This window comes from Coturnix japonica, chromosome 12 (genome assembly GCF_054131305.1).
Source record: "Coturnix japonica strain WE chromosome 12, WE-NBRP24, whole genome shotgun sequence".
NCBI lineage: Eukaryota > Metazoa > Chordata > Aves > Galliformes > Phasianidae > Coturnix > Coturnix japonica.
This window is the reverse complement of record NC_140674.1, coordinates 21,320,265-21,343,956: the sequence shown is the minus strand read 5'-3', so window position 1 is coordinate 21,343,956 and position 23,692 is coordinate 21,320,265. Positions and strand designations below refer to the sequence as shown.

The following is a 23,692-nucleotide window of genomic DNA, read 5'->3' as shown; positions in this document are numbered from 1 at the left end:
TGTCTGAACTTGTAACCGGATTTTAAATCAGTGCATTATGAGAGTAGGGAATAAAAGGAGCTGAGTTTGGCTCAGCAGTGTAACCCACACCGTGTGGAGCCTCGTTTCCCTTTTCATGCCAAGAAAGTGTTTGTTTATGTGTTTTCCAGGAGCTGGCATTCACTTGTTGTGCATGGCTGCAAGGTGGGCATGGCTGCAAGGTGCCCAAACGCTGCGGCTGGGCTGAAGCACCACATTCACCCCTTCATGTTAAGAACCAACACTGATTTGTATATGTTCTACCAATTGGGATGTACTCAGTGACCATGGCCAGCCGCGCCTCCTGCAGCACATATATGGCAGATCTATGGTGAGCACTGTTTCTTGCTGCTTATCTCAGGTACCGACACGGGTGTTTTGATTCCATTGGCTGAAAACGTAGAAATATTTGGACAAGCTGAGTCTCAGCATGTCAACAGTTTTGTCATCTGCTTGAAAACATGTGAATTATCTTTACAGAATGGGTTTTGGCTTCCTGGTACCACTGAAAACACCGAAAACCAATTTGTTGCTGTGCCCAACCAGCATCGCGAACCGCTGTGAATCCACTCCGGGACATGAAAGGGATGCGAGTTTCCTCTGTGCTGGATTTATTAACCTTCACAGCGCGGTGGAATGATCCATTGCAAGTTAGAGCTCACATCTAGCTGTGTGTGTGCAGCGTGCTGCTGGCTGCTCTCAGCGCTGTGCATTGTACCGGGCTGCCTCCTGCACATCTCTGCAGCGCTCCAAGCGGGCTCTGGCCCATCCCCACCGCCCAGCGCCCCTCGTTTCCATCACCCCGTGCCTCAACGGCAGCGGGTCCATCCCTGCGCTGGAGAGTTGCCAGAAGTTTCCCATCTCAGTCTGTGTGCTGTGCTCTCGCTCTGCCTCTCTCTCTCTCTCTCTCTTTTTTTTTTCCCCCTCTTTGAGCTTTTCTGATGCCGTCGGATTGAGCTGCGCTGTGCAGCTGGCAGTGCGAGCCGCCCGGGCACGGCGCGCTGCGGGAACGCTCCTTCCTTTCCCTGCAGGTGACGGGGAACTTCACCATGCTGCTGGTAACGTATGGCGTTTCCTACATCCATACCGCGGCGCTCCTCCGGGCGGCTCTGGGAGATGAGTTTCCTTAGAACTAATTAAACCGAGGCGATGCCGGGGGTGGCGGGTGCCTGTCGGACGCGGATGCCGGTTTGTTTCACTTGCAGCCGGCGATGTGCAGGCAGATTTCCCTCCAGGAATCTCACATCAAGCAGCACTTCTTCCTTCAGAGAAGGAGCTTGCACAAACACAGAGTAGCAGCTGCGATTCACGGTGCTCACAGGGCTGCGGTAAGTTCACGGGGAAGCTGGAATTTCACACTGTGTTATGTCACAGGTTCGGGAAGGAAAGTCTTGTCTTTGCATGGTAACAATTTAGAGGGGTGTCTGGAGGATTCAGAGAGTGGCAGCTGTGCTGCTGCTGTGGGATCTGTCCAGGTTTAACTGCCCTTTTATTTTTGCTTTGCTTTATTGGGAACAAAACGTGGCTGTGGTTTGTGGGGGTGACCCGATGGGGCTTTTAGCAATAAAGTTTCAGCTGGCGGTGCTGCTGCTCTCCTTGTGTGCCCCAAACAGCAAACAGCTCCATGGAGGGTCCTGCAGCCTGGAGTTCGGCTGTTTGTCCACGTGCAAAACCTGATGGATGCAGATATACTGCTGGGTCTGTATGAAGTCGTGCAGGAGATGCTGTCCAGACCAATCCTGACCACAGCAGCGGTCAAATAAATGAAATAATTAATCTTGGATTGATTATCTTTTATTTTTTTTGGCCTTCCGAAGGTAATAGTTGCTGTGGGCAGAGATGTAGTTCGGGGGTAGTTGTATGCATTCAGCATCAGAGCTCAGCTCAGAGCAGATGTTGGGTTTCCTCCTTTAGAAGCACTTTCCTCAGGAACAGCTTATGTTGTCTTTACACCTGGTGCAAACCATACATCATCTCACCACAGCAAAGAAATCGCCCACGACGCTCTTCCATTTTCTTTTCCCTCCAAACAGAGCCCTTCAGTGCTGTACGCATCATTAAAAAGCCATCCGTCAGGACATGATGGCTGACGTGGGTGTATGTAAACACCGCGGGGCAACAAACAGAGCTGGGTGCTGTGAGCTCTGCAGGGAGTCAGCACACTGGGCTTAAGGCTGCTCGGGGATGCTGGGGCAGCTCTGGGGCAGTGGGTGCTGCCCAGCAGGGCTATGCAGCATCCTGCCTCCCTCCCTTCAGTTGGTACTGATGGATCTGACAGGGCACAGAAGATTTGGCTCTTAGCTCTGGTGCGGCTGGATGTAAATAAGCAAATATTGAATTATAATCCCTACAAAGGTAAAATTAATCTGAGCTTTTATGTTTTCCAGGACAACTTGTCAGACCATGTAAACTCATTTGCTAGATTGCACAGGAAAACAGAATGCATTAGGAATATCTCATTTGCCTGCAGCTGAGTATATTTTGATTCTCTTTACTGCCTGCTTCATATTTTTCAGCCTTTTCATTGACGGCTGCTATAGTTGGTCTTATTTATAAGGAAAGTGCATCAAGAATTTACCTTGGTAGTCAGGTGCTGGAGTTCACTGTGTTCACAGAGCAGAACTGCAAAGCCTCATGTATGGTGCCAAATAGTTTTCACACCTGCTTGCACGCTGCATTTCAGAGCACAGAGGCCATACGTGACCTTCTCTTGCTTTAAAACCCACCCTCTGAGAATGTCTGTGTCCCCAAAGGATCCTGCAGGTGGGTTATATGGACTCGTGTAACCTTGGCAGGACTGATGGGACTGTCCAAAAGCCAAATGGCGAGGTCAGCTGTTTTGTGTTAAAAAGTTTGGATAGACCCAAAGTACAGAAATGACATCAAATCCAGGGGAAAATGTTGGGGCTTTCAGCAATTTCCATGAATGCCAAAGAAAATACTGTAGTAAATGACATTGTACATTTGTGCAGATCATAGATTTGGTGACGTTTTCTTTTAATAGGGTCATTTCCTTTGAGGAGTATAATGTGTTTTTGGAGTAAAAGGAGCATCTAGAATATCTGCTAGGCAAGAGTAATGGCTCTTCTTCTTCTTCCCCTCTCTTCTTCAACATCTCTATCAGAGTCGGTTGAACTTGGGCCAATCTTCATGTAAATTTATGTCAACTAAGTGAAGATAGACATAGCCAGAACAGACCTTAGGGAAACCACAAAGAATGCTGAAGCATTGCCTGGAAGGATGCTCCTCAGCTGTGGCTGGTGCTCCTGCTGCCCTAAAGGCTTGAGGAGCTGGCTGGGGGCAGGCATGGTGGGTGAAATACATGTAACTGGGCTACAAAGCAAGGGGTAAGGAACAGAATCCACTCACCGGTTTGAAACTGTACGGTCTTCAAGGCAGGGAGAGGTATTACTTACTGTGGCTTGAAGAGATGAAATGAGTAAGATGATAAAGGCAGAGTTACGCTGAATGGAGGAAAATTTCCCTGTTGTATGTGTTTTTTTATGATATGCAAAATAACCTCCACAGGGAGGCAAATGAAACTTTACTATTTAAGCACTGAAAAAGAGCTGTGACAAGCTCTGTATCCAAATGAATGTGGCACATATTGGATCAGACAACTCGTTTTTTAAGTCTCTCTATTACCATTCTGTGGCAAAAGAAATTTGTAGTAAAACCTGAAGTTATTTTCAGAATTCAATGAGGTGTTTAAATAGGGCTATTAAATTATAAGTGTTTAATACACCTATAAAATCTCGGTGTTCACCAGGACTGTTAAACACAAGGAGTAGCCGAAGTGCATTTCAACACCGCGCTGCCCTGCAGCATTCCTGGCCAGGAATCAGACCAATAACAGCAGGAGCACATGGACAGATCATCCAGTAATGCTTGAACAGAACTGCAGACGTTGCATCCAATGCTCTGGATGCTGAGATATGTGCCATCAGCCCCCCATGCCCTGTTAGAACTGGTGCATCTGGAAACAGCTGAGCTGCTGAAGGCACCCACAGGAAGGTGCTCCCGCTTGGTTTGGTTTCGCAGCAGATCCGAGCTGACCTCCCAGGGCTGTATAAAAGCCTCTTCTGTGCTCGGTGCTTTGAGCCGGAACCAGGAGATGCTTCTGCTGCTCGCTGCACCTGCCCTGGCTGTAATTAGCCCAGCTGGGGGCACAGGAGCCCGATTGCCCAGCTGTACCACCTCCAACCCATCGGGTGGGTGGAGCCCACCCCTGACCCCCGCTCAGAACCGGTGCTTCCAGGGGCAGAGGGGTGGAAGCTTTGTCCTCTGTTACTGTGCCGAAGTGGAGGTGGGGAGGATCAGGTAAGAAGTCCCCGTTCTCTTTTTGGTGGGTCAGGGATATGGGCGCTGTGTCTGCTTTGCAGGATGGGCGTCTCCTGTAGGTCTTTGTCTTTCGTGTTTGCATCTTAAAGTGTGCTGGAGGAAAAGCCACGTGCCTTGTTGTATAGAAACGTCCTCCAGGTAGAGGGGTGCTGCTGTCAGCATGGCTGTGGGCTCTACGTGCAGCACAGGTGGATGGGGAGGGCAGAAAGAGGAGTTTGGTTCTTTCTGGAGTTTTAGGGCAAAATATTTTCCCCTCCTGCACTGAAGGTACATCAGGTGGAGCTGTGCCTTGTGGAAAGGCTGCAGTGTAGTCTTACTATGGATGAACTTCTTGCTGCTCTACAGCAGCGTTTGAGTGGGACATGATGTGGTGTGTCTCTGTAAAGCCTGCTACTAATTGTTAATAATCCTTGGGTCTCCTTTTGATGGGTGCACTTTGTTGAACGTTGTCCTTGTCCTCCAGCTTTCCTGCTGGATAAACAGTGCTGGAGCGAGCCCTGCTCCAGGTGCTGGCAATCAGTGCGTGCCCCTTAGCAGCAGCAGGTGGTGGTGGCTGCAGCTGCTCAGAGCAGAGGTTTTGGTTGCAGAGTGCAGGTCGTTCCTGCTCTGATTGGTGTGTTTGGAGAGGCTCCAAAGGAAAAGATGAAGCAGTGGGACACTGCTAGCGCTGAGATCTACCAGAAATGAGGAAAATCATTTTGGAATGAGTTTTTCTTTTCTGTTCTGCCATACGTTCACCCATGTCAGTGAGCCCTGACTGTAGTGTGTTGATTTTGTGCATCTCATTTATTCTGGGTAAACATGAATACCTGCCTGCTGGGAGGTGGCAGGAAGGATGGTCACCCCTCAGCCAACAGCCCTGTGAGCTGAATCGCTGTCCTTTTGGAATTAGGCTTCTGGGGAGTGGGTGCAGGTAGGGACAGAGCAGCACAAGCTGAAAAACACTGGAGGACAACCAGAGCAGCATTCTCCATGGGCTGTCCCCATTGCTGACCTGCTGCACCCACTGCTGAGTGGCTTGCAGTGGATGTGCCCATGTCACCAGCTGCAGGGCTGCTTGTTCCCTATTTGGTTTTGTGCCCTTCTCTGCAATGAAGCTGCAGCTGGCAAAGGTTGTCAGGCATCAGATGCTACGAGTCACTGTTGTTATCCTTGGAAGACAATTGCATCACTTGAGCTAATTACCAAGTGGCATTTTCTCCTCTGAAAAATTACATACCTGGGCTCTCTAGGAACGTGGAGTGCAGAGTGATGAAAGCAAAGTCATTCTCAAGGCTTTTTGAGCAATGAGATTTTGTTAACCCACTTACCAAGGCACAATTAAGTGTAGCTGAATAATGGCTGTGCAGGAATGACCTTTCCTCCAAAACTCGAGCTCTTGTGCATTTAGTGTTTCATTAAGGAGGTTGGTGCAGCTGCTAATGGAAAACTCTTGCTTGAAGAGTTGTGGAGTAAATAGGAATTAGGAAAGATTTCTTCTCTGAAAGAGCAGTGATGCCGTGGCACAGCTGCTTGTGGAGTGGGGGGTCACCATCCCCTGAGGAGCTCAGGGTCCATGGGGATGTGACACTGAGGACATATGGACATGGGGGGTGTGCTGGGGTTGGGTTGGGGACCTCAGAGGTGTTACCAGCCAGAATGATTGTGACGTTACTCACTGGGAGTTGAGCCATATCTGCTCCAGATTGTTTGCTGTGTTGTGTTTCTCTTCCTTTAAGAGGACTGTTCACCTCCTCAGGTGCTCCCAGCAATTCACTTCCTATAAGCCCTTGCATAGCCCTGGCTGCTACCAGCAGTGGTACAGCACAGCAACACTCTCTCCTGTTTCTGAGTGCTTTTGGGATATGTTACAGACAGATAGAACGTTCTTAATTTGTCCATTCTTTTCACGTGATGCTTCCTGCTCAAACATTCATCCTTAACCAAGTAAATCTCCTCTCGTCAGTACGAAAGAACAAGCTTTTAAATGCAGGAATAAACAATGAGACTGCAGCTTTTATTTCCTCAATCTGGAGGTTGTCCCCAGGGCTCTGGTGTGAATCCCAAGGGCAGGTTTTGGAGTGGCTTTATGCCATCAAAGAAAGGGCAAGAGTACAGGGAGAGCAGACAGGGAAGAGGGAAGGTTGGCCCTGATGATGCGGTGCAGGTCTGCAGGGCTTTGTGCACTGGAGGTGGTTGATCCGTGGTTGATGTGTTGGCATTAAGCAGAGCTTACCACTTGTTTTCCAGCTCCATGTTTTGTGAGGTTTCACGCTTCTAATGAAAAATATATTTCTGGCCTGGTGTGTTTGCAGAGGATAACCAGCAGATGTGAAGTCTAAAGGCCAACAGTTGTTGCTGCTCAGAATCTCTTTCATTATTTTAATTGAGTTTTGTGGCATTTGATGTTTTGGCTTTTGGATTTAAAACGATAATATACTCTTTAGAAGCATCTTGCAAATGACTGTAACTGTATCAGATTTAAGTTAATCATAAACTGCCATTTGAAACTGCTGGTTTTTCTTGACCCAGAATTGTTTCCTGTTTGGGGAGACTTTTCTCTCATCTCAGAAATTACATGGAATGAAGGAAGGAAGAAATAGAGGGAAATTGGAGCCTTTGGTGTCTGTTTTCCACCATTTTTACCTTTCTCCCCTTCCCATCCCAAGGCTTTCATGCAGTTACCAAGTTTTGCATTCCTCTTAGTTAACATACGAGCTCATCTCCTGCTGTCTTGTCCCTCTATCAGAATATTGTTTACATTCATTAAAACCCAATGGGATGATGCTTTTCTAAGCTAGTTTATTAAAAAAAATCAATACAGAGCAGCTGCTTTGAGGCTCTGAGGATGAACTTCCTATTAATGCTTTAAACCACTTCAGTTAACCCATTTTTTGAAGTAATGTGTGTGCTCAAAATGGAAGAAAGGAGCATTTCCTTAAAGGTTTTGTTTGAGCTGGTACCTGCAGTTTGTGCTTCGGGAGCAGTGTGTTGCTGTGGGGTGAAAGCTGTGACAGCTGACTCCATTTGCCCTCTGTGGCAAACAGCTGTGGTTCTGGTTCTGCTAAGAGGTGATTGGATTTTAGGCCTATCTTCTCTTAAAGAATTTATTGGCCTTGTGCAAAAGCTGTTTGCACAAAGGTAGTTTGATACCAGCAGCACTTCTAGATGGATCTGCTGATCTATATGGAAGGAGAAGGGGCAAAGCAGCATTATTTCCAACCCCAGGGAGTGTTTGTGTCAAACTCCTCACCCCTCTGATACCATGAAAGTGAGGTTTGCTTACCCACAATACAAGCACCCACGCTGGGCAATGTTAAACTGGGACACTCAATTGAAATGTCTGTCCCAGGCTTTAACGATTGGTTTAAATTATCAGTTCAAAACTATGCTGCCATAACTTTGCCTGCTACTAATTGCAAAGGATCCTCTGCAGAGGCAGAGCAGCACGTGGGCACAGCACACAGCTTGGTGGGAAGCAGTTGTGACTTTGGGCCAGCTCCTCTCTCTTCCCATGGGGTCTGATGTAGCATCATCTCTTGCTTAGTGCACAGAGCACCAGCAAATTGATGTCACCAAAGAAGCGAATTTAATGGCTGCTCTGCAAATTAGAAGCTACGTTCTCCTTAGGTTTATGATTTGAAGTAGCGTTCCTGGGTGAAGTGGTGTAATTAAAAGTAAAACAGAGGCCTGAGGATGATGGATGTGACCCGCAGTGCTCGCACGCTGAGCAGGCTGCACGATTTCCCCCAGAAGAAGGTAAATGGGAGATCCATCATCAGGACTGTGGGGTGGGGGAGGCCATCCTATCAGGACCTGCCACTCCAAGAAACCCCATGAATATTCTTACACTCATTTTAATCTGAATTGTTGGTTTCATTGTCTGTCGGGGAGCTTGAGGTTCACTTCACGAGCAGAGCGATGAGCTCGGTGATGGATGTGCCCCATGGGGCTGGGAGGTGCTCTCAGTGGGAAGATGGAGTGGCCTGAGATGCTGGGTGCTGCCAGTGACCCCAGAATAACAGCATGAAGTAATTTAGTGTCTTACATTTATAATCGAGTCTGACTTCCCCAGTGATCTCTGACAGCATAAATTGTATTGTGCTATGGGAGCTCAGACCAGTGGGCACGATTAATGGTCGGATAATGGGAAGAGATGTCTGGAAACACTTTCTTGCTACAGAAATTAAGAGGCATTAATTTGGACATAAAAGACGTAAATGCTGGGAGATGTTGGCTTCCTTGGAGTGATAGCACGTGTCATAATGGCGCTTCTCAAGTTTATTACTGTTTTCAGTATCGCAGATGGCTGCAAATTGTAGGGCTCTCTCCTGTTGTGTCTTTCCCCTCTGCCAAATTAACAAAGGAATGTTAAATCTTGGCTGCCCTTAATACAGTGCATACGTTAACGATGGCAATTGCTTCATTGTGCTGCTAAATTGAGGGAAGCAAGATGAGATGTGGGGAAGTGTGTGTGTTTGGGTTGGTGCTGGGTATTGGTTTGGGATTCAGACTCATGTTCTGCATACTGTGGCTCTTTGGAAGAGGAATGCATTTGCATCTCATGTTTGCCAGCACATTTCTGTTCTGAGTGCTTTCACGTTTCGGTTGCTATTGGGGATGTTTGGGGACAGAAACTTATGCTCTGTATAAACTGGAGCTCTGAGGAAGGTGAATAACTTTGTGTTTGGCAGTAAGCTGCTGTTCTGGGTGATTTCACCCACACTGGCTGTGCAGACACGGGTTTTTCTGATCGGTGCGTGGCTCTGAATTCTAAAGAGGAGGCTGCCCTGACCTGTCTGGCTCCTGCTGGTGGCAGGCAGGCAGTGAGCAGGTCCTGCAGACAGAGCAGGGCTGTGCTATGCTGCAGGTACTGCTTCACTTGTTGCAGCTCTTGGGGAGCGCACAGCTGGGATGAGGGTCTGCAGGTGGAGGAAGAGCGATATCCCACCTGATGGAGCTGAGTGCTGCTGGGGATCGTACCTCAGTGACGGCGTTTGTGTGGGGTCAATCTGGTTACATGTTTTTGGAAATGCTGCTGTGGTGTTCAGGTTTCCAGCTGCCCCTTTACAACCATGGGGCCTCAGCACTTGCAGTGCACTCAGCTGTGAAACCCTTAGGAACACCCAGGTGCTCCCCAATGCTACCCCTTCTCTCTGTGCCCTGTGCTGCGTACTGTGAATAGAGGGAGAGCTTTGCTGTGCTCTATCTGCATCCTTGATTCATTCTGAGAAGAGGAGATCGCTTCCATTCCTTCCCCATGAGGAAAGGTCAGAAAGACGAGTGATGATTCAGAACAAGAGTTAAAGCTGTTTAAAGAACAAGGAGTTAATTACTCCTTGCGTAGGGGTAGCAAGTAAGAAGTTAGCCACAGCTGCAGCGTGTTCTTTTTAGACTGATTGGACGACGATCTCATTGGTGTTTTTGCTTGTGAGAAAACCCAGCAGTGTAACCAGCCTCCTTCACCTCCTTGCACCCAGCAGCCAAAGCCTGCTGATGGAGCACACTTCAGCCTGGAGTGCTTTCAGCCGTGAGTTCTGCCTGTGCAGGGATCTGTGCCTCAGCTCCCCCAGCCACAGAACTGCCCTGTGCACTCACTGAGCTCTGGCAGCACCGAGACCTCAGTGTGTGGGAATGGGGGCTGGGAGGAAATGGGAGGTGCTGGGATGTCATTTGTGCCAGTGAGCAGATCTACATTATGTAAATTGCTGTCTGTACTGAATCTGCCATCTGGAAAAAGTTATGCATACAGAAATGTGCCGGGGCAGCGCGAGGGAAGGAAGAGAGTTTGGTGGGATGAAACCGACCTGCGCCAGGGAAATGTATTCACCTGCCACGGCCCAGTGGCAAAGCTGTTCTTCTGTAATAGCCTGTTCAATTGAGTGGGGCTGAAACAATTGTTGGAACCTGCTTTGTGATTTCAAGCCTTCCTCTGTGATCAGGGCATGCAAAGAAGGAGCAGGAGAGCTACCTGGTGTAAGGGGAGGGGCTGTGCAGCTGGAGATGGGGAGAAGGATGAGGGTATGTTCTGCCATAGTAGTTCCCTGCCAGGAGTTAGGGGGGTAGAAGGCTGCAGCATGCATTGCTCTCTAGCACATTGGCCACCCTGGTGTCTGAAAGGTCAGAGCAGGGGAGTGCTGGAGGAGCACGCGTTGTGGAGCTGCTCTACCCAATGACATCTGTAGGGTGTTTTAGGCAAGTCATCCCCTTACGGGATCACAGAACCAGTGTGGTTGGGAAAGGCCTCCGAGATCCCCACCCACTGCCCACGTCTCCCAGTGCCACATCCCTGTGGTTCCCAACACCCCTAGGGATGGTGACCCCAGCGCTCCCCGGGCAGTTGTGCCACTGCATCACTGCACTTCTGGAGATGTTTCCCAGTACCCAACCTGACCTTCCCCTGGCACAACTTAAGTCCATCCTCTCACCCCATCAATGCCTGTGAGCAGGTATTGCCTTCTCTTCAGCTCCTGAGAGCTCCCAGCACCTGAGCAGAGCATTCCTGCTGCCTGAAGGAGGGGCTCTGTTCTTCACACGGGCACTAAAAGCAAAGCTCTTGGCTGTATGGCACCCCCCATCTATGTTCCATCCACTGCTGTGTCTCCATGTAAAGCAGCAGCAGGCTCTCAGCGATGCGTCGTTCATTACAGGAGCAGCACGGTGTGCGTAATATCCTGTAAAGCAGAGCAGTAATTACAGACTGCTTTGTCAGGTTTTATGATCTGTTAGGGCAGAGCATTGTGTGCACTATTGCAGGGACCTGGGGGGGCCCGGCCGGCTGCTCGCCTGCAAGCTCGGTCGGCACAGCGTTTAATTTAACCAAAATAACAGTTGGAGGCTGTCAGCAGCGCTCCCGTAAAAGGTCCTCTGGCTTCTGCTGCAATGCAGAAGGGAAACAAATGGTTCCCATTTAGACTCGGCGCACTGTAGCCCCACAGAGCTGACTTTACTGTGATAAACTGTTGCCACTGAATTGTATTCCCTGAGCTGTTACTACCGCCTATTTAAGGAGCATAACGCCATCTCATGTATTTCTAATTATTGGCGAGATGAAGGGATAAGTGCTTCGCAGTGCTATTTTTTGCTTGCTGTTCTCATCACTTGAAGCAGTGCTGGGTGCTTTCCCTCGTTCTCTTGCTGTTTATTAAAGTGCTTTTGAATGCAATGGGTCAGCAGTGTTGGAGTGAAGGCAGCGCTGATGGCCATGGCCGAACATGGGAGGACAGCACGTATTTCCAGCAGTAACACTGCCTGCATCCCGGGCTCCAGAGCTGGAGGAGGCTGTTGCAGCTCGGAGCTTTATCAGGTTTGCTCTTTGCAGCATATGCTCCTTTCTTTAAGGATTAGGCTGTACATTGCCAAGCTGTTTGAGCAGCAGCAAGGTTGGTCTTGGTCTTTTTTTTTTCTTCTTTGAGGGAGTCTGGGGAATAATTCAGGCTTTGATTACCCAGTTCACCTTCTCTGATCCTCTGGTAAGAGCTGCAGCAGCGTGCCCTGCTGGTTGTCCTTATGGCACGGTGCTTCCTGGTGGTTCCCATCCCAGGACTGCTCTTCACGCTGGGGATGCTGTGTACAGTGTGGGCTCTGCTTGCCACTTCCTCCACCATTACTGTTAAAAGATGTCATCCAGCAGCTTTAGTGATGCAGACAAGATTGCAGCCCTTGCAAACTGAGGCTTGGTACCTCTCTGCCAGGGCTGTTTTCTCCCATGCTGGAAGTGATGGGGGGATTTCTGTGTGCTGTGTCAAATAGCAGACGAGACTGAGCAGTCAGTGCTGCTTTGTGTCCTTCAAAATCCATTACAGAAACCCGCTATGAATGGGTGACTTGATGCTTTGATGTAGGAAGCAGCAGCCTGTTCTTCTAGCTGGGTCAGTGTCTGGATTCTAGCCAGGCGATGCTCTTAAATCGCTTTGCTGGAGTCATGAGTAAGATTTCAAACCTTGGGATATTTAAATAGAGGGGGCCAGCGAGATTAGAGTAGAAAAGCTCGTCCTACCAGTGGGAAGGATTGGGCCCACAAGGAAGCTCCTCAGTCTGTGCTGTCACCACGGGGTGTCCCACAAAGCCCTGCTGCCCACAGCCAGGTTTTGGAGGTGTGTGCCAACCTAATGTGTGATGGCAAGAAAAGGATGCAATGTCCTGGATGCTCCTCCTCTGTCTGGTGAAATTAGAAAGGGAAAACATAAGATTTAAATAGAAATCCATTTACTTTCTCAGTAGCTTTTACTGCCTCTGTGCTGTATTTAGTGATAATTAAGTTCTCTGAGCTTTTAACAACACACTTCTCCTCCTGGTGGCTATTTCCCAGTGGTCAGTCCTGCAGGAGCACAAGTCCTTCTCCATCTTGTGCTGTAATGAGTGATAGTTTGTGTTATCCTGCAGTCTGAGTGTGAAACCTCTCTTTTTGTTGGAAACTTTGTGTTTCTCGAGCAGGCAAGAAAACCTCCCTGAGAAATTCCTTCGTTTTCCTCTAAGCACCCAACGTTGTTCTGGATGTGCTATTCAAATATATGTGTTGTTTTATGTGTTCTGTCATAGAACACCACGAATCCATAGTAATTTGGATAGGAACCATGACTGATGGCACCTGGGCTTCCTTTCAGTGTCTCACTCTTAATGTGCAGTTTTATCACTAATCCAGCATTGGGGCCATAGTGCCTTTGGATGTTGGCTTCCTCTACCTGTGGGACTACCCAGCAAGCAGGTGCTGTAAGACCCAGAGAAAGCCCTCACCTCCAAGATACATCTCTTCTTAAGTCCTAGGCTTAGGGCTTCTGATTTGTGGCAGCCTGTAATGCTTTACCCAGCAAGAGCAAAGTGTTCAAGATTCCCCTGGCACACATCTCCTTCCCCATCGTGGAGCTCTATGGGGTGAGGGAAGGGCTGGGTTTCCTGCCTTGGCCAGACCCAGTGGGGCACACCCAGCTGCCCCAGTACAAAATGAGCTTTGCAGCCTTTCAGATGATGAACACTGGCAGGCTCCGAGGGATTACATGGCATTATTGATCTGACCTTTCTCTCCCATCACCAAAGTTTATCCACTTGTAAGGAGTTTTGTGCAGAAGCAGCCATCTGACCTTTACCGCTTTCAGCAATCCATGATAAATGGAGGAGATGAGCACTGCCAACATTGGCTTTTTTTTTTTTTTTCTTTCAGGCCTGAATCTCCCCATTTTGACAGATATATCCTGTTAATGCTGCAGTTTCCAGAGAGATAACCATACCATTAAGGCAGCATCTTCAACTTAACATTTATATAACATTTGGCTATAGCTTCCACCCTCAGCCCATCGTACATAGACACACATGATCTGAATCTGCAGGGATGTGACTCCTTGTGACCGTTCGACCTTTTCTGCAGATTTTGAGTCAATAAAGTTCACTTCTGTGACCCTGCTGTAGCTTAGCAGTGGATCTGTGTTATGATAGCGGTATTTCTTACGTTCCTGTAGCGTTAAACCTGGTGGAAATTGGATGTTACACTTGTTGGCTCAGCTGAGGAAGGTCTTTGTAATGAGCCACCTTTAAAAGTTGGAGGCACTGCATAAGCACCTCAAAAAGAAGGTGTATCATCAGGCAGGTTCCTTCATCTGTGAACTGAAGGGGTCTGTCTTGCTTTTTGATGACAGGAAATTTCAAACTTGTGGCAAATGAAGTTTTTTTTTTGTCCTTTCTCTATTTAGATGGGGGCATTTAAAAGTGAGGTTCCTCACTGTGCTCTGTCTAGCAAGTGTTCAGTCGTTCCATCTTACCACTGGGAACCCAGAGTAGAGGGTGCTATGTGGGAAGACCTGTCTAGTGACTCCAGACAGGGAGGAAATGGGTTTCCATGTCAACAAGTACTCGGCTTTTCTTTTACCTGGAAGAATTATTGCAGCATTTCTGTTCAGTTTGGAGAAAGGGTTGACTCTGGAGCAAGACACAGCTATTATTTTTTAATGCAGCCAAGTGTGATGCTGTCGCTGGGGGTTTTCAATGAGTGAAGGGAGGTGAGCTGACGTTTCTGTCATATGTTTCTTTTTTTAAAATGATTATTTTTTAGAGCCATCTAAAACTCAAATGGCCGTTATCACAGCATGCAAGCTGCAGCTGTGTGGCATCTTTCACAGCAGGAAGAAGTGGAAGTCCCAGCTGCATAGGATGTCTCAAAGCAAACCCTTATGAATGTCCCCTGGACTGTCTGGCTGTGAGTGCTCTATCAAAGACTTCAGTCTCTCTTCTTCTCATTGACCAGCAAAGCTGCTTTTAGAGTACAAATTAATAGGCTCATTAGTGGGAATAGAGGCGACGTGTCTTGCCTGCCTGATTTGCTAACGATGCTCAGGTGTCTTTCTGCTGATGCTCATCACTCAGTGAAAGAAATGCAAAGTATTTACAAGAGTGTATTAAATTGGGGCATGGATTTTGCCTTTGGCTGCTGCTTGGAGGCTGCCAGGAGAGCATTGCTAGAAGCACTGCTGTAGCCTGGGTAGGGCTGGGGGGCACCTTGCTGCCCAGCACAGCTCCAACAGGACAGGTTTAGTCTCAGAATAGCTCTTGTGCCTTTGGGCCTTAATGGAATCTGTGGCTTAGGTGCAAATTCCCTTCCTTGAAATGGCAATAAACTTCAATGTTATAATGAATAGGCTGTTCTTATCTTCCCCAGGGCTGCTTAATATGTGAAGTTCTTTTATGTAACACTGTGATTTCATTTTATTTCCCTCCTTTCCTTCTACTCTCTCCCTCCCCTCCCTTTTTTTTTTAATGTTATCTGATTTTGTAGTGGCTGGGAGATGGAGTCTTAATTTCCTGCCCTGCTCAATCTGCCTTTCAAGGAGTCCTGAAGGAAAGTATGAGAAGGACCTGCCCAGCCCTGATTGTAGGTGCCTGCAGGGATCAGCTTTCATCGTGGTAGTTGATCAACCAGATTGGTACAGAAGTAGGGCAGTGACAGGCTGTGTTTTCCCATCTGGTCTTGAATCATGAGTTATGACACTGGGATCTCGAGTGGAGCTTTCCTTTCTATTTTCTTTGCTAAGCCCCCATCTTCTGCCTGCAAACGTTGCTATTTCCCTGAGCGAAATGAAATTCCCTCTTTAAAGATGGAGCTGTGGGGTTCTGATGGCTGTTTTTTAACCAGGCTTGAAGCAGGATGGAAAACTGTTTAAATGTTGCATGGTTAAGCAGAGCTTTTCCCTGTTGTTTGAGGTATCCATGTCTGTTAATCCTGAAACATTGCTCGTACATAGCGCTGAGTGGAACAGGTACCTCTGCTGAGGTTGGTGAATGATGAATAGTGAAGCAAGGGATCTCTTCTCCCTTTGGATTTTGAGTGAAAACAAGCATGATTATCCATCTGTAAGCCTGCCATTAAGACGTACCGGTGCATTAAATGATGCAAGGTGACAAACTCAATATTCCTTTTTCCTTTGAACCACTTTCATAAAAATGTGCACGTCTTATTAGAATCTGATTTCTCTGCAAGTCTGTCCTGAGTAATGGGCTTTTATTTTGAGTTTAGGTCAGTAAGTGCACCTAATTATCACTTTGAAGTGTCAGCATTGGAAGACACAGTGAAGAATAATTGGGTGATACCCCTGGAAAATACAATGCAGTTATCTGAAGGTTTATTTTCTGCCATAGCACCTGTTGGTGCACTGCCTGGGCTGCCCAAACTTCTTCCATCTTTCCGTGACTTTCAGGAATAACAGGTGCCAAAGCTGTCCCAGGGAGCTGCGTTGTTTGGGTTAGTGGATGTGGTTGGTTATGGGTGACCAGGTGAACTCATCAGACCCTGACTGGCCACGACGATGTTGTTTCTGCAGAATGAGCCCTATGGAGGATTTAAATGGGTGTGAAGATTGGGGAAAATCTGTGCTTGAGGTGGCAGATGGTTGACACTAAGGTGAGCATGTGAGATGATCAATGACGGTGCATTAGCATTGGGGTCAGTAGCTCTGTGCTTGGTAGGAGCCCAGATGGTAGCATAAGTAGTAAGAAAATAAGAGTGATGTCATGGTGTTGATATGTGCAGTGGTGTCCGTGAATCCTGCTGGGACAGAGCAGAGATGGAAGCACTTTGGGGGAGGGCAGCAAATACAATCCCATTGTGAATACATTCATCTCCCTCTAAATTAATAGACAGCAGCTTTTGACAAAGGATACTGTATGTGAGCTAGTCACAGTTTTGACATTAAAAAATGGAGGTGGCCACTTGCATAGCTCAGAACACCCTGGACAGGGAGTGAGACTCTGATTTTTAGAGGTGAGACACTTAGGGCTCATGTGAAGGTGTTAATTTAAATGAAATCACTCAAAGCATTCAAAGAACGGGCTTTTCCTGTCAACGTTCATAGCTGTAAATACAAAGAATGGACTTGATAATGATGTGCATGGTGCCAGTTTGCTGTGCACTAAGATTAGTCACAAGGAAGTGTAGGTAAGACAGCTCTAGTAATCCAGATGATAAATTATTAATGTTCCCATTTGGAAACACGGAGCTGATGCTCAGAGCTGTACGCTTGTGCTGGGGAGCTCCACTTGTGCAGTGCCCTTTGGTTGCAGTGATGCTGTCTCAGGAATATGCAGGAGGAAAGACAGCCAGACTCTTGAGGCCAAGGTTGCTCAAATTCACAAGCAGCCACCCAGCTTAAACTATGACAGGTTGGTTCAGTGGGCACGGACAGCTGTACAGGGACTGTTGGGCAATGGAAACCTTCATTGCAGACCACTTTGTGAGAGAAATAAAAGCCCTACTGTGCATCATAGGCATCTGAATGAGAACACATCCCATAAGGTTGTTCTGATTTATCAACCCTATAAATATTCACCATGACAACCCAGTTTCTAGAGTTACAAGAAACTGTGGATTTCTTTGGGGAATTAGTGTTGGTTATTATAATTTCAGTTTGGGGCCCAAATATGTAAATAACTTCTACAGAATTCTGATACTAATTATTTCTCTCTTGCTCTTTGACAACGCTGGTTATGCCAGCTAAGAAAAGGGAAGGGTTTCTGCTAGCGTTGCCCCAGTGACTCTTCTAATGGGTAAATCATCATTGCAATTAATAGAAACTTTACTTTCAAATAACTGATTGGAAAAACAGAGAGTAGTCTTGTGGAGTCCTCCCTTTTCCATAGTACATAGAACAGACCTCCATAACTGGTCTATAACTGGTGATCTTCTATCTGAAATTTACCTCTGTATGGAATCTTGAGTATGAAAACATATTTTCCAGGTTGGCTTTCTTTAAGCTGTTGCATTTACACAAGTCCAGAGTTGTGCCACCAACGCAGTTCTTGAGGCTACGTTTTCACTTTGCAATGAAGGCTGCTGGGGTTCATAAATTACCTCTGTCTTGTGAATGCATCTGCTTCCTGGTGCCCGAGTATATTGAAACAGCATCTTTCCTCCAGGAGCGTTTGTGTTGATGTTTATCCTGGAGGAAGAACCTTCTGTGACAAGTCTGAAAGCCTCCAAGCCATGGGCAAACAAGCTTAGGTGGGAGCTGATCATACGGTCAGAATGGGAGCAGTGATTTGTGGTGTTGGCAAGGACCTGCATGGCTCAGCACTCCCAGGGGAAGACAAAGCAGTGCTGCAGGGAGGGAAGCTGTTACTGTGCAGTCAGTGTAAATCGCAGCCCCTCTTCCCTCATCCCACCAGGATTAAGGACCTGGAACAGGTGCTAGCAGTGCTGCTGAGATGGGTGATTGAAAGCAGGTAGTGCTTCCTTCTCTTCATTTCCCCAAACCCAACCTGATTAGCACAGCTGGAGGGAGGAACGGGCTGCATTTCTTCTGAAAAGCAGCAGTGATGTTGTTTGCTTTGAGGATCAACCCGCAGTAACTGGATTAACACGGAGCTAGTACAGATGTCAGAATCTTAGAAATAATGAAATTAAAGACCTCAAAAATGTTTTTAGTCAACGTTCTTATATGTCACGTTCAAATTAAATGCTGGAAAATTCCTTTTGATGTAACTCTGTTGTGTGTTGGGTTTGAGGGCTTTATGTCTCTGTTCTTTTCCTGACTCCCTGGGAGACACTGCCTTGCAAAGATCTATGAGTATTTGGGAAGATAAAGGCTGGTTGAGCTGGTTGGTTCCTGGGCGTTGGTGGGACGCCTTCAAGGAAAAAAAACCCAAAGGTTTGGAAGTCATAATGGGCAGCATTTCTGAATATGGGAATGCCATTTATGTGCATGGATTGGAAACCCACAGTAGTTTGGATTGTGGGTTCTTGTGTGTGACATGGTGGCACTCAGTGCTTAGGTTCTTCCATCTGTAGTTAAACCCAACAAGAGGTGTTATCATGGAGGAGATCCTCCTTTGAAGCTTGGCATCAAAGGGCAATGACTGAGTCTTCATGTGAAGGTAGAAGTCCTGCTGGCTGGGCTGCAAAGAGAGACATTGAGCTTGGGCTGGTTGTGGAAATGACCCTTGGCTCCATCTGTTCATAACAACCCAACTGTCTGTTTTCCAAAGTACTGTTGAAAAGTACCCGAAGGCTGTCGGCCATTTAGAAACACAGCACATGCCAGAATGCCTGGGCAACAGGTCTGGGCAGTGGAGTCCTGTTTCTATAGTCACTACATAAAAGTAGCAGTGTGAATTTGTGCACTGTCGAGGGAGTGAGCAGACAGTCAGAACAAGACTAATCTCACTCTGTGGGTTTTTTTTCCCCTAATGAAAAGGCAGAGCTCTAAATAATTAACATAAACAAATGAAAACTAATTTGCCAATTTTTAGTTTTTACCCAATTGCGCGCCCCGTGTTGATGAATAATTTACCAGTCAGAAAGGAATATAGAATGAAACTATTTCTCCGGGGTCTGCCGTGTGTGTTATCTGAACATCCTATCTGACTGCTCGTTTATACAGAAAAAATAAGAGTGAAAAATAACCCCGGAGAAAACAGCATTCAGCACGAACCAGGCTGTAATAAAAAGAGCTGCAGACTCCAGAGGTTTTACTATTTCCTTACAGACCTGGGATCATTTGTCTGAGGCTGTTTTTGAATTATTCATATAAACTGTGGCTTTCTGCTTTCAGAGACCGAAGGCAACCGGCTTCTATCGTGCAGTTTCACATGCTGCTTTTCTGTTTGCATTTAAGTTTTTTTATAGGGTGCCCTTTATACAAAGGCTCCGCTGGATGCTGTGGGATTCTATCAGCCACGCATTAAACATTAAGAACCTGTATTGTGGTTAATGCTGAGGGTTTCACACAGCAAAGTAGGCAGCTGGTGGGAGGGTGAGCCAAGGATGTGAGGGAATGTAATAACTGAAGAGCTAATAAACCTTGGAAATAATGCCATCGTTCTGCTTTGGCTTTGCAGTGCTATCACCAAGCAAAAGGCATTTATTACTTTTGCTCCAGACGCTGCTTGTTGACTTCACAAATCTTTTGCATTCTCGATGCCCCAGACCTGTGCAGGACTTGAGGCTGGCACTGCTGCCTCTGTGTAAGCACTTGGGTTTGAATCAGAAGGGTGCCTTAGGAAGCCAATTTCCTGATTGCCCTGTTTTAATGTTACTTGGATTTGGAGCACCTCATCCTGCATGGACTGTATTTCATAGCATCATTAAGGTTGGAAAAAGCCTCATAAGATCATCCAGCCCAACCATCAGCACCAGGCCCACTGTTTGTTGTGACTGGAGATGCACTGGCAGCCATTGATGGCTGATTGCACATAGGGCGATGGGGTTATTGACAGCCCAGGCTGCTTCTGGGCAGGTCTGCTCTCATTCCATTTCCTCCTTGCTGATGCAGACATGACCATGGATCCCACCAAGGTGTCCCAGTGCCCCTTCAGCCTCCCACGTGGGAATGCAGTGGTTTCACACTCCTATCCTCATCAAGTCTGAGGGTGGCATGGATGGAAGGAAATGCCTTTTGGGGCTAAGAGGCATCCCAAATGCAGGTGATGATTGTTCTCTAATTAGAAGGACAGGTTTAGGGTGTAGCTGTCTGGTCTGGGTGACTGCACAGAGCTGTACATTTCTTACTCCGGGGTGCATCTCGGGTGGAAGATTTCCTTCTGTCTGTTCTGGGAGTTTCAACGTCTGAATATTTTGCTAGCGATATTCTGGTCAAAAACAAGGCAGCAGCAAACACAGCTGAAGTAGGATAAGATGTTAATATAAAACGAGGCTAAAATGTTTGCATTATAATGTTATAATGCAGAGATGTTGGAAATGAGCAATTCAGGAACTTAGCTTTTGTAGGAAACACAGCAGCACCAATAGGCGGCTCTTAACAGCTTGTGCAGGCCAGTGTAGGGCAGCTCTTCAAGCAGTAATGCCCAATTACAGAAGTTACGAGGAAATCTTTTTCTCTATGTTCTGGGAAATGTGCTTTTTTTGGACGGTGTTCAAAGAATCACAGTCCTGTTCAGAAAAACACATCTGTGTGTGATTGCGAGCGCTCCCGGATTTTATCATTATGTTCAACTGCGATAAAATCTTCCAAGTAAGAAAGTGCCGCCGATGCTGTCAACTCCTGATAAGCCCCAGTGGTGAGCTGAGGCTGGATGAGAGCAGCGGGGAGCTCTGCTAACCCACAAAAGGGTTTCGTTGTGTTCTCCCTGCTGATGGCTATCAGGTTAGAGGCGTAACTTGCTGTAGGCAGCTCTTTTCGTTGCCGCTCATCAGATTTGTAAAGTGCCATCCTGATGTTTATCTGCTCCAGGTGAAAAGCATCGCTGCAGCACACGGGATGCAGTTGCTAAGCAACTGCCTTCAATTAAAACATCATCTTAGATATCTGCAGTATATGTGAAATTAGATTTAACTCCTCAGAAGCTCAGAGAAGAGCACCCTCAGAGCCCAGCAGCTCCTGCCATAGTGCACTTTTCTAACCTCCAACATGCTCAAATGCGAAAATAGTGTTGAAAACTAATAGAATCCAGGTGTTTTCATATGAAAAACTCATGCGTGTGCTGCCTGAAACTCTGTTGTAGGAGTCATTGCACAGTGTGTGTGTGTTCAGGGTGTACCTTAAGAACCTCAGCCAGACCCCATGTAGCTTTTAGAGGAGCCCAGACAAAGGCCAGAATGTTCTGCTGCTGCTGTGGGACTTTCTCATGGTCACATTCCTGGATTAAAGTGCTCTGATGAAGGGAATGTTGTTGCTTCTACATTTTAGGGGTTAGAAACTGATAGGAAGAAGAAGAGTAAATACAGAAAAAGGCAAACATTTGTTTCATTACATTTTGTTCAAGGTCCAGTGCCTTCGCCTTGTCCATTATTCTGAAATGCCAAATGCTGAGCATCCTCCAGCACCATAGCAGAAAGAATTTGAATGCTCAATAAAAGTAGAGATTTAGTGTAAGATATAAGCTAAATCGTAGCTTTTTAAAATGAAATAATTTGTGTGCCTTCTGCCCTCTTGTTGTGTTTGTTTTAGGTTGCAGTTCTCTGGAGGAAAGGTCTCTGCTGTTGGCCAGAGTACATCCCACCCTTTGGGATTATATTTAACTTTATATAGGAAATCAGGTTGGTTTGATAGTTGTGCTTGCTCTGAAATCTGCTCTGCAACTGAGAGACTGATGGACTGATCAATTCTTGAGGTTAATTTGGCTATAGCCCACGTGCTAAAAACACAACTGGGCAGTTTTGTGATTTGCCTCTGAGCCGTACCTGTGCCCATCTTTTTAATGGGACTGTAAATTATATGCACTTTAGAAGGGGGGCTACAGTAGTCTGAACAATTGTGTTAATGACTCTTATCAAGTGATTAACTTGGGAAGGCAGGATGGAGGAGATTGCGTTATTTCACCTGCAAGATTGCCAGGGGAGCATCTTTGTTACTTGTCTAATTATCTTGTTGCCATTTTATAGTGGTCCCCAGTAGTGCTACAAAAGTTAGAGGGAGTTCTGCTGTGAGCCCTTCTGAAGTTGCAGTGCGGATGTTCTTGTCACGTTGGGGTGAAATGTGGGGACATAAAATATCTCTTTCTGAAGGAGCTTCAAAAAGTCCCTTAGCAACGTGCTCACAGATATGAAGCCTCATGCAGCTTTGTCTGTTTAATCAACACAGGGTCCCTACCTTGATGAATTTGCTATCTGGTTTGCATATAGCAAGGTAGGTGTAAGGGAGAAGAGCAACCCCTGCTAAATCTAATGGATCCATTTAGTGAGAAGCTGAGGAAAGATCCAACAGCGTAACCCTAAAATGGCATCAGCATTGGGATTCAAGAAGGGCCATGGGGTTCGTCTTAGCCTAGGCAGCCCTTCTGCTAATCTTCCTGATTTAATTGACCCCATAGCATGCTTATGCCCACCCTTAAAATAGCCATGGTATAGATACCCTTCTTAAGAGTGCTGAGATTGAGTCTTCTGGGGTGTAACACCTGGAGCACATTGGCTGGTTGATGCTGGTGCTGTCCTGCTGGTGGGGTTTGCCCTTGGAGGACTGCTGCTGTCTTTCTGAAGCTGTGGTGATCTTTATGGCTGAGCAGTAGAAAATGCTGTATTTTGGAATCAAGAGATGCTGGGAATGGGAAGGGAGGAGGGCAGGGCTGGAGCCTTGATAAGACTTGTGCCTGCAGTCTCCATCAAGCATAGCTCAGCTGGCAAATTAACAAGTGGATTGCTGGTTTCTTGGTGTGTTTGCATAGTTATAAGCATCAGAATGAGTGAGTAGTTTCATTATTATCAGCTTGGAAAAGCTATCTCTCATGTTGAAGACAAACAGGAGAGTGCGCGGTGGAAATTACAATATACATAAAGATTAAGACCCTAATCAAAACCGCTCCGTCTGCAGTTGATCATGACAGAGGAAATGGTGTTTCTGTGGCAGCACGAGGTCTTCCACTCCTCTGGCTCCCTGGGCAGCCTGTGCCAGTTCCTCACCACTCTTATGGAGAAGAAATGTTCCTTAATACCCAGCCATTAAACCCACGTGTGCTTTTTCCAAGCAAAGGCACTCAATGTGGAGCCGGTGATACGGAGACTGCATAGTCAGTGCTGCCACAGTGCAATGTGATGGATATTGGTGCATGTTCTCCTAAAAGCATCACCTTTGGTCGTGGACCAAATGCATCCTGCATGGCCTGAGCTGAAATAAGAGTAAGAAGCATTTCTGTAACAGAAGTGTGTTTTTCATGCACTAACCTCCCAATTCCTGAAGTAGTTCATCCATCCTCTTTTGTGGAACTCAGCAGACAGAACCGCTTGCTGAAAAGCTGAAAATCGGATTAATGTTTTTCTTTTCAGTTTTAAAACAGTCATCTGTTGTTGTCATTAGGAGTAATAGGCACATGAGCTATAAAAAGAGCCACTTACTTTTTCTGGGGGAACGAAACCTCCACTGGGACTATGGAAGATGGATCTGTCATGTCAAATTTTCCTCCAGCCTTCCCCTTCCTGGCG

At 46.8% G+C, this 23,692-nt stretch overlaps 1 protein-coding gene across 5 annotated transcripts in view; it reads left to right on the top strand.

The window, feature by feature from the left end:
* The first annotated feature begins 679 nt into the window (after positions 1 to 679).
* Positions 680 to 23,692, top strand: part of LOC107318414 (schwannomin-interacting protein 1) — a 102,494-nt gene continuing 79,481 nt past the window's right edge. For 2 of the 5 annotated variants that reach the window (XR_004308424.2, XM_015872186.3), the window contains exon 1: positions 691 to 1,346. Coding sequence is in view for 2 of the 5 variants with exons in the window: in XM_015872186.3 (XP_015727672.2) it covers positions 1,230 to 1,346 (117 nt within the window). In the remaining 3 variants the exon portion in view is untranslated. Of the gene's footprint in view, positions 1,347 to 4,012; positions 4,339 to 23,692 lie in introns of those variants that run through there. The other 3 variants (XM_085513381.1, XR_014933427.1, XR_014933428.1) reach the window with 3 other exon arrangements.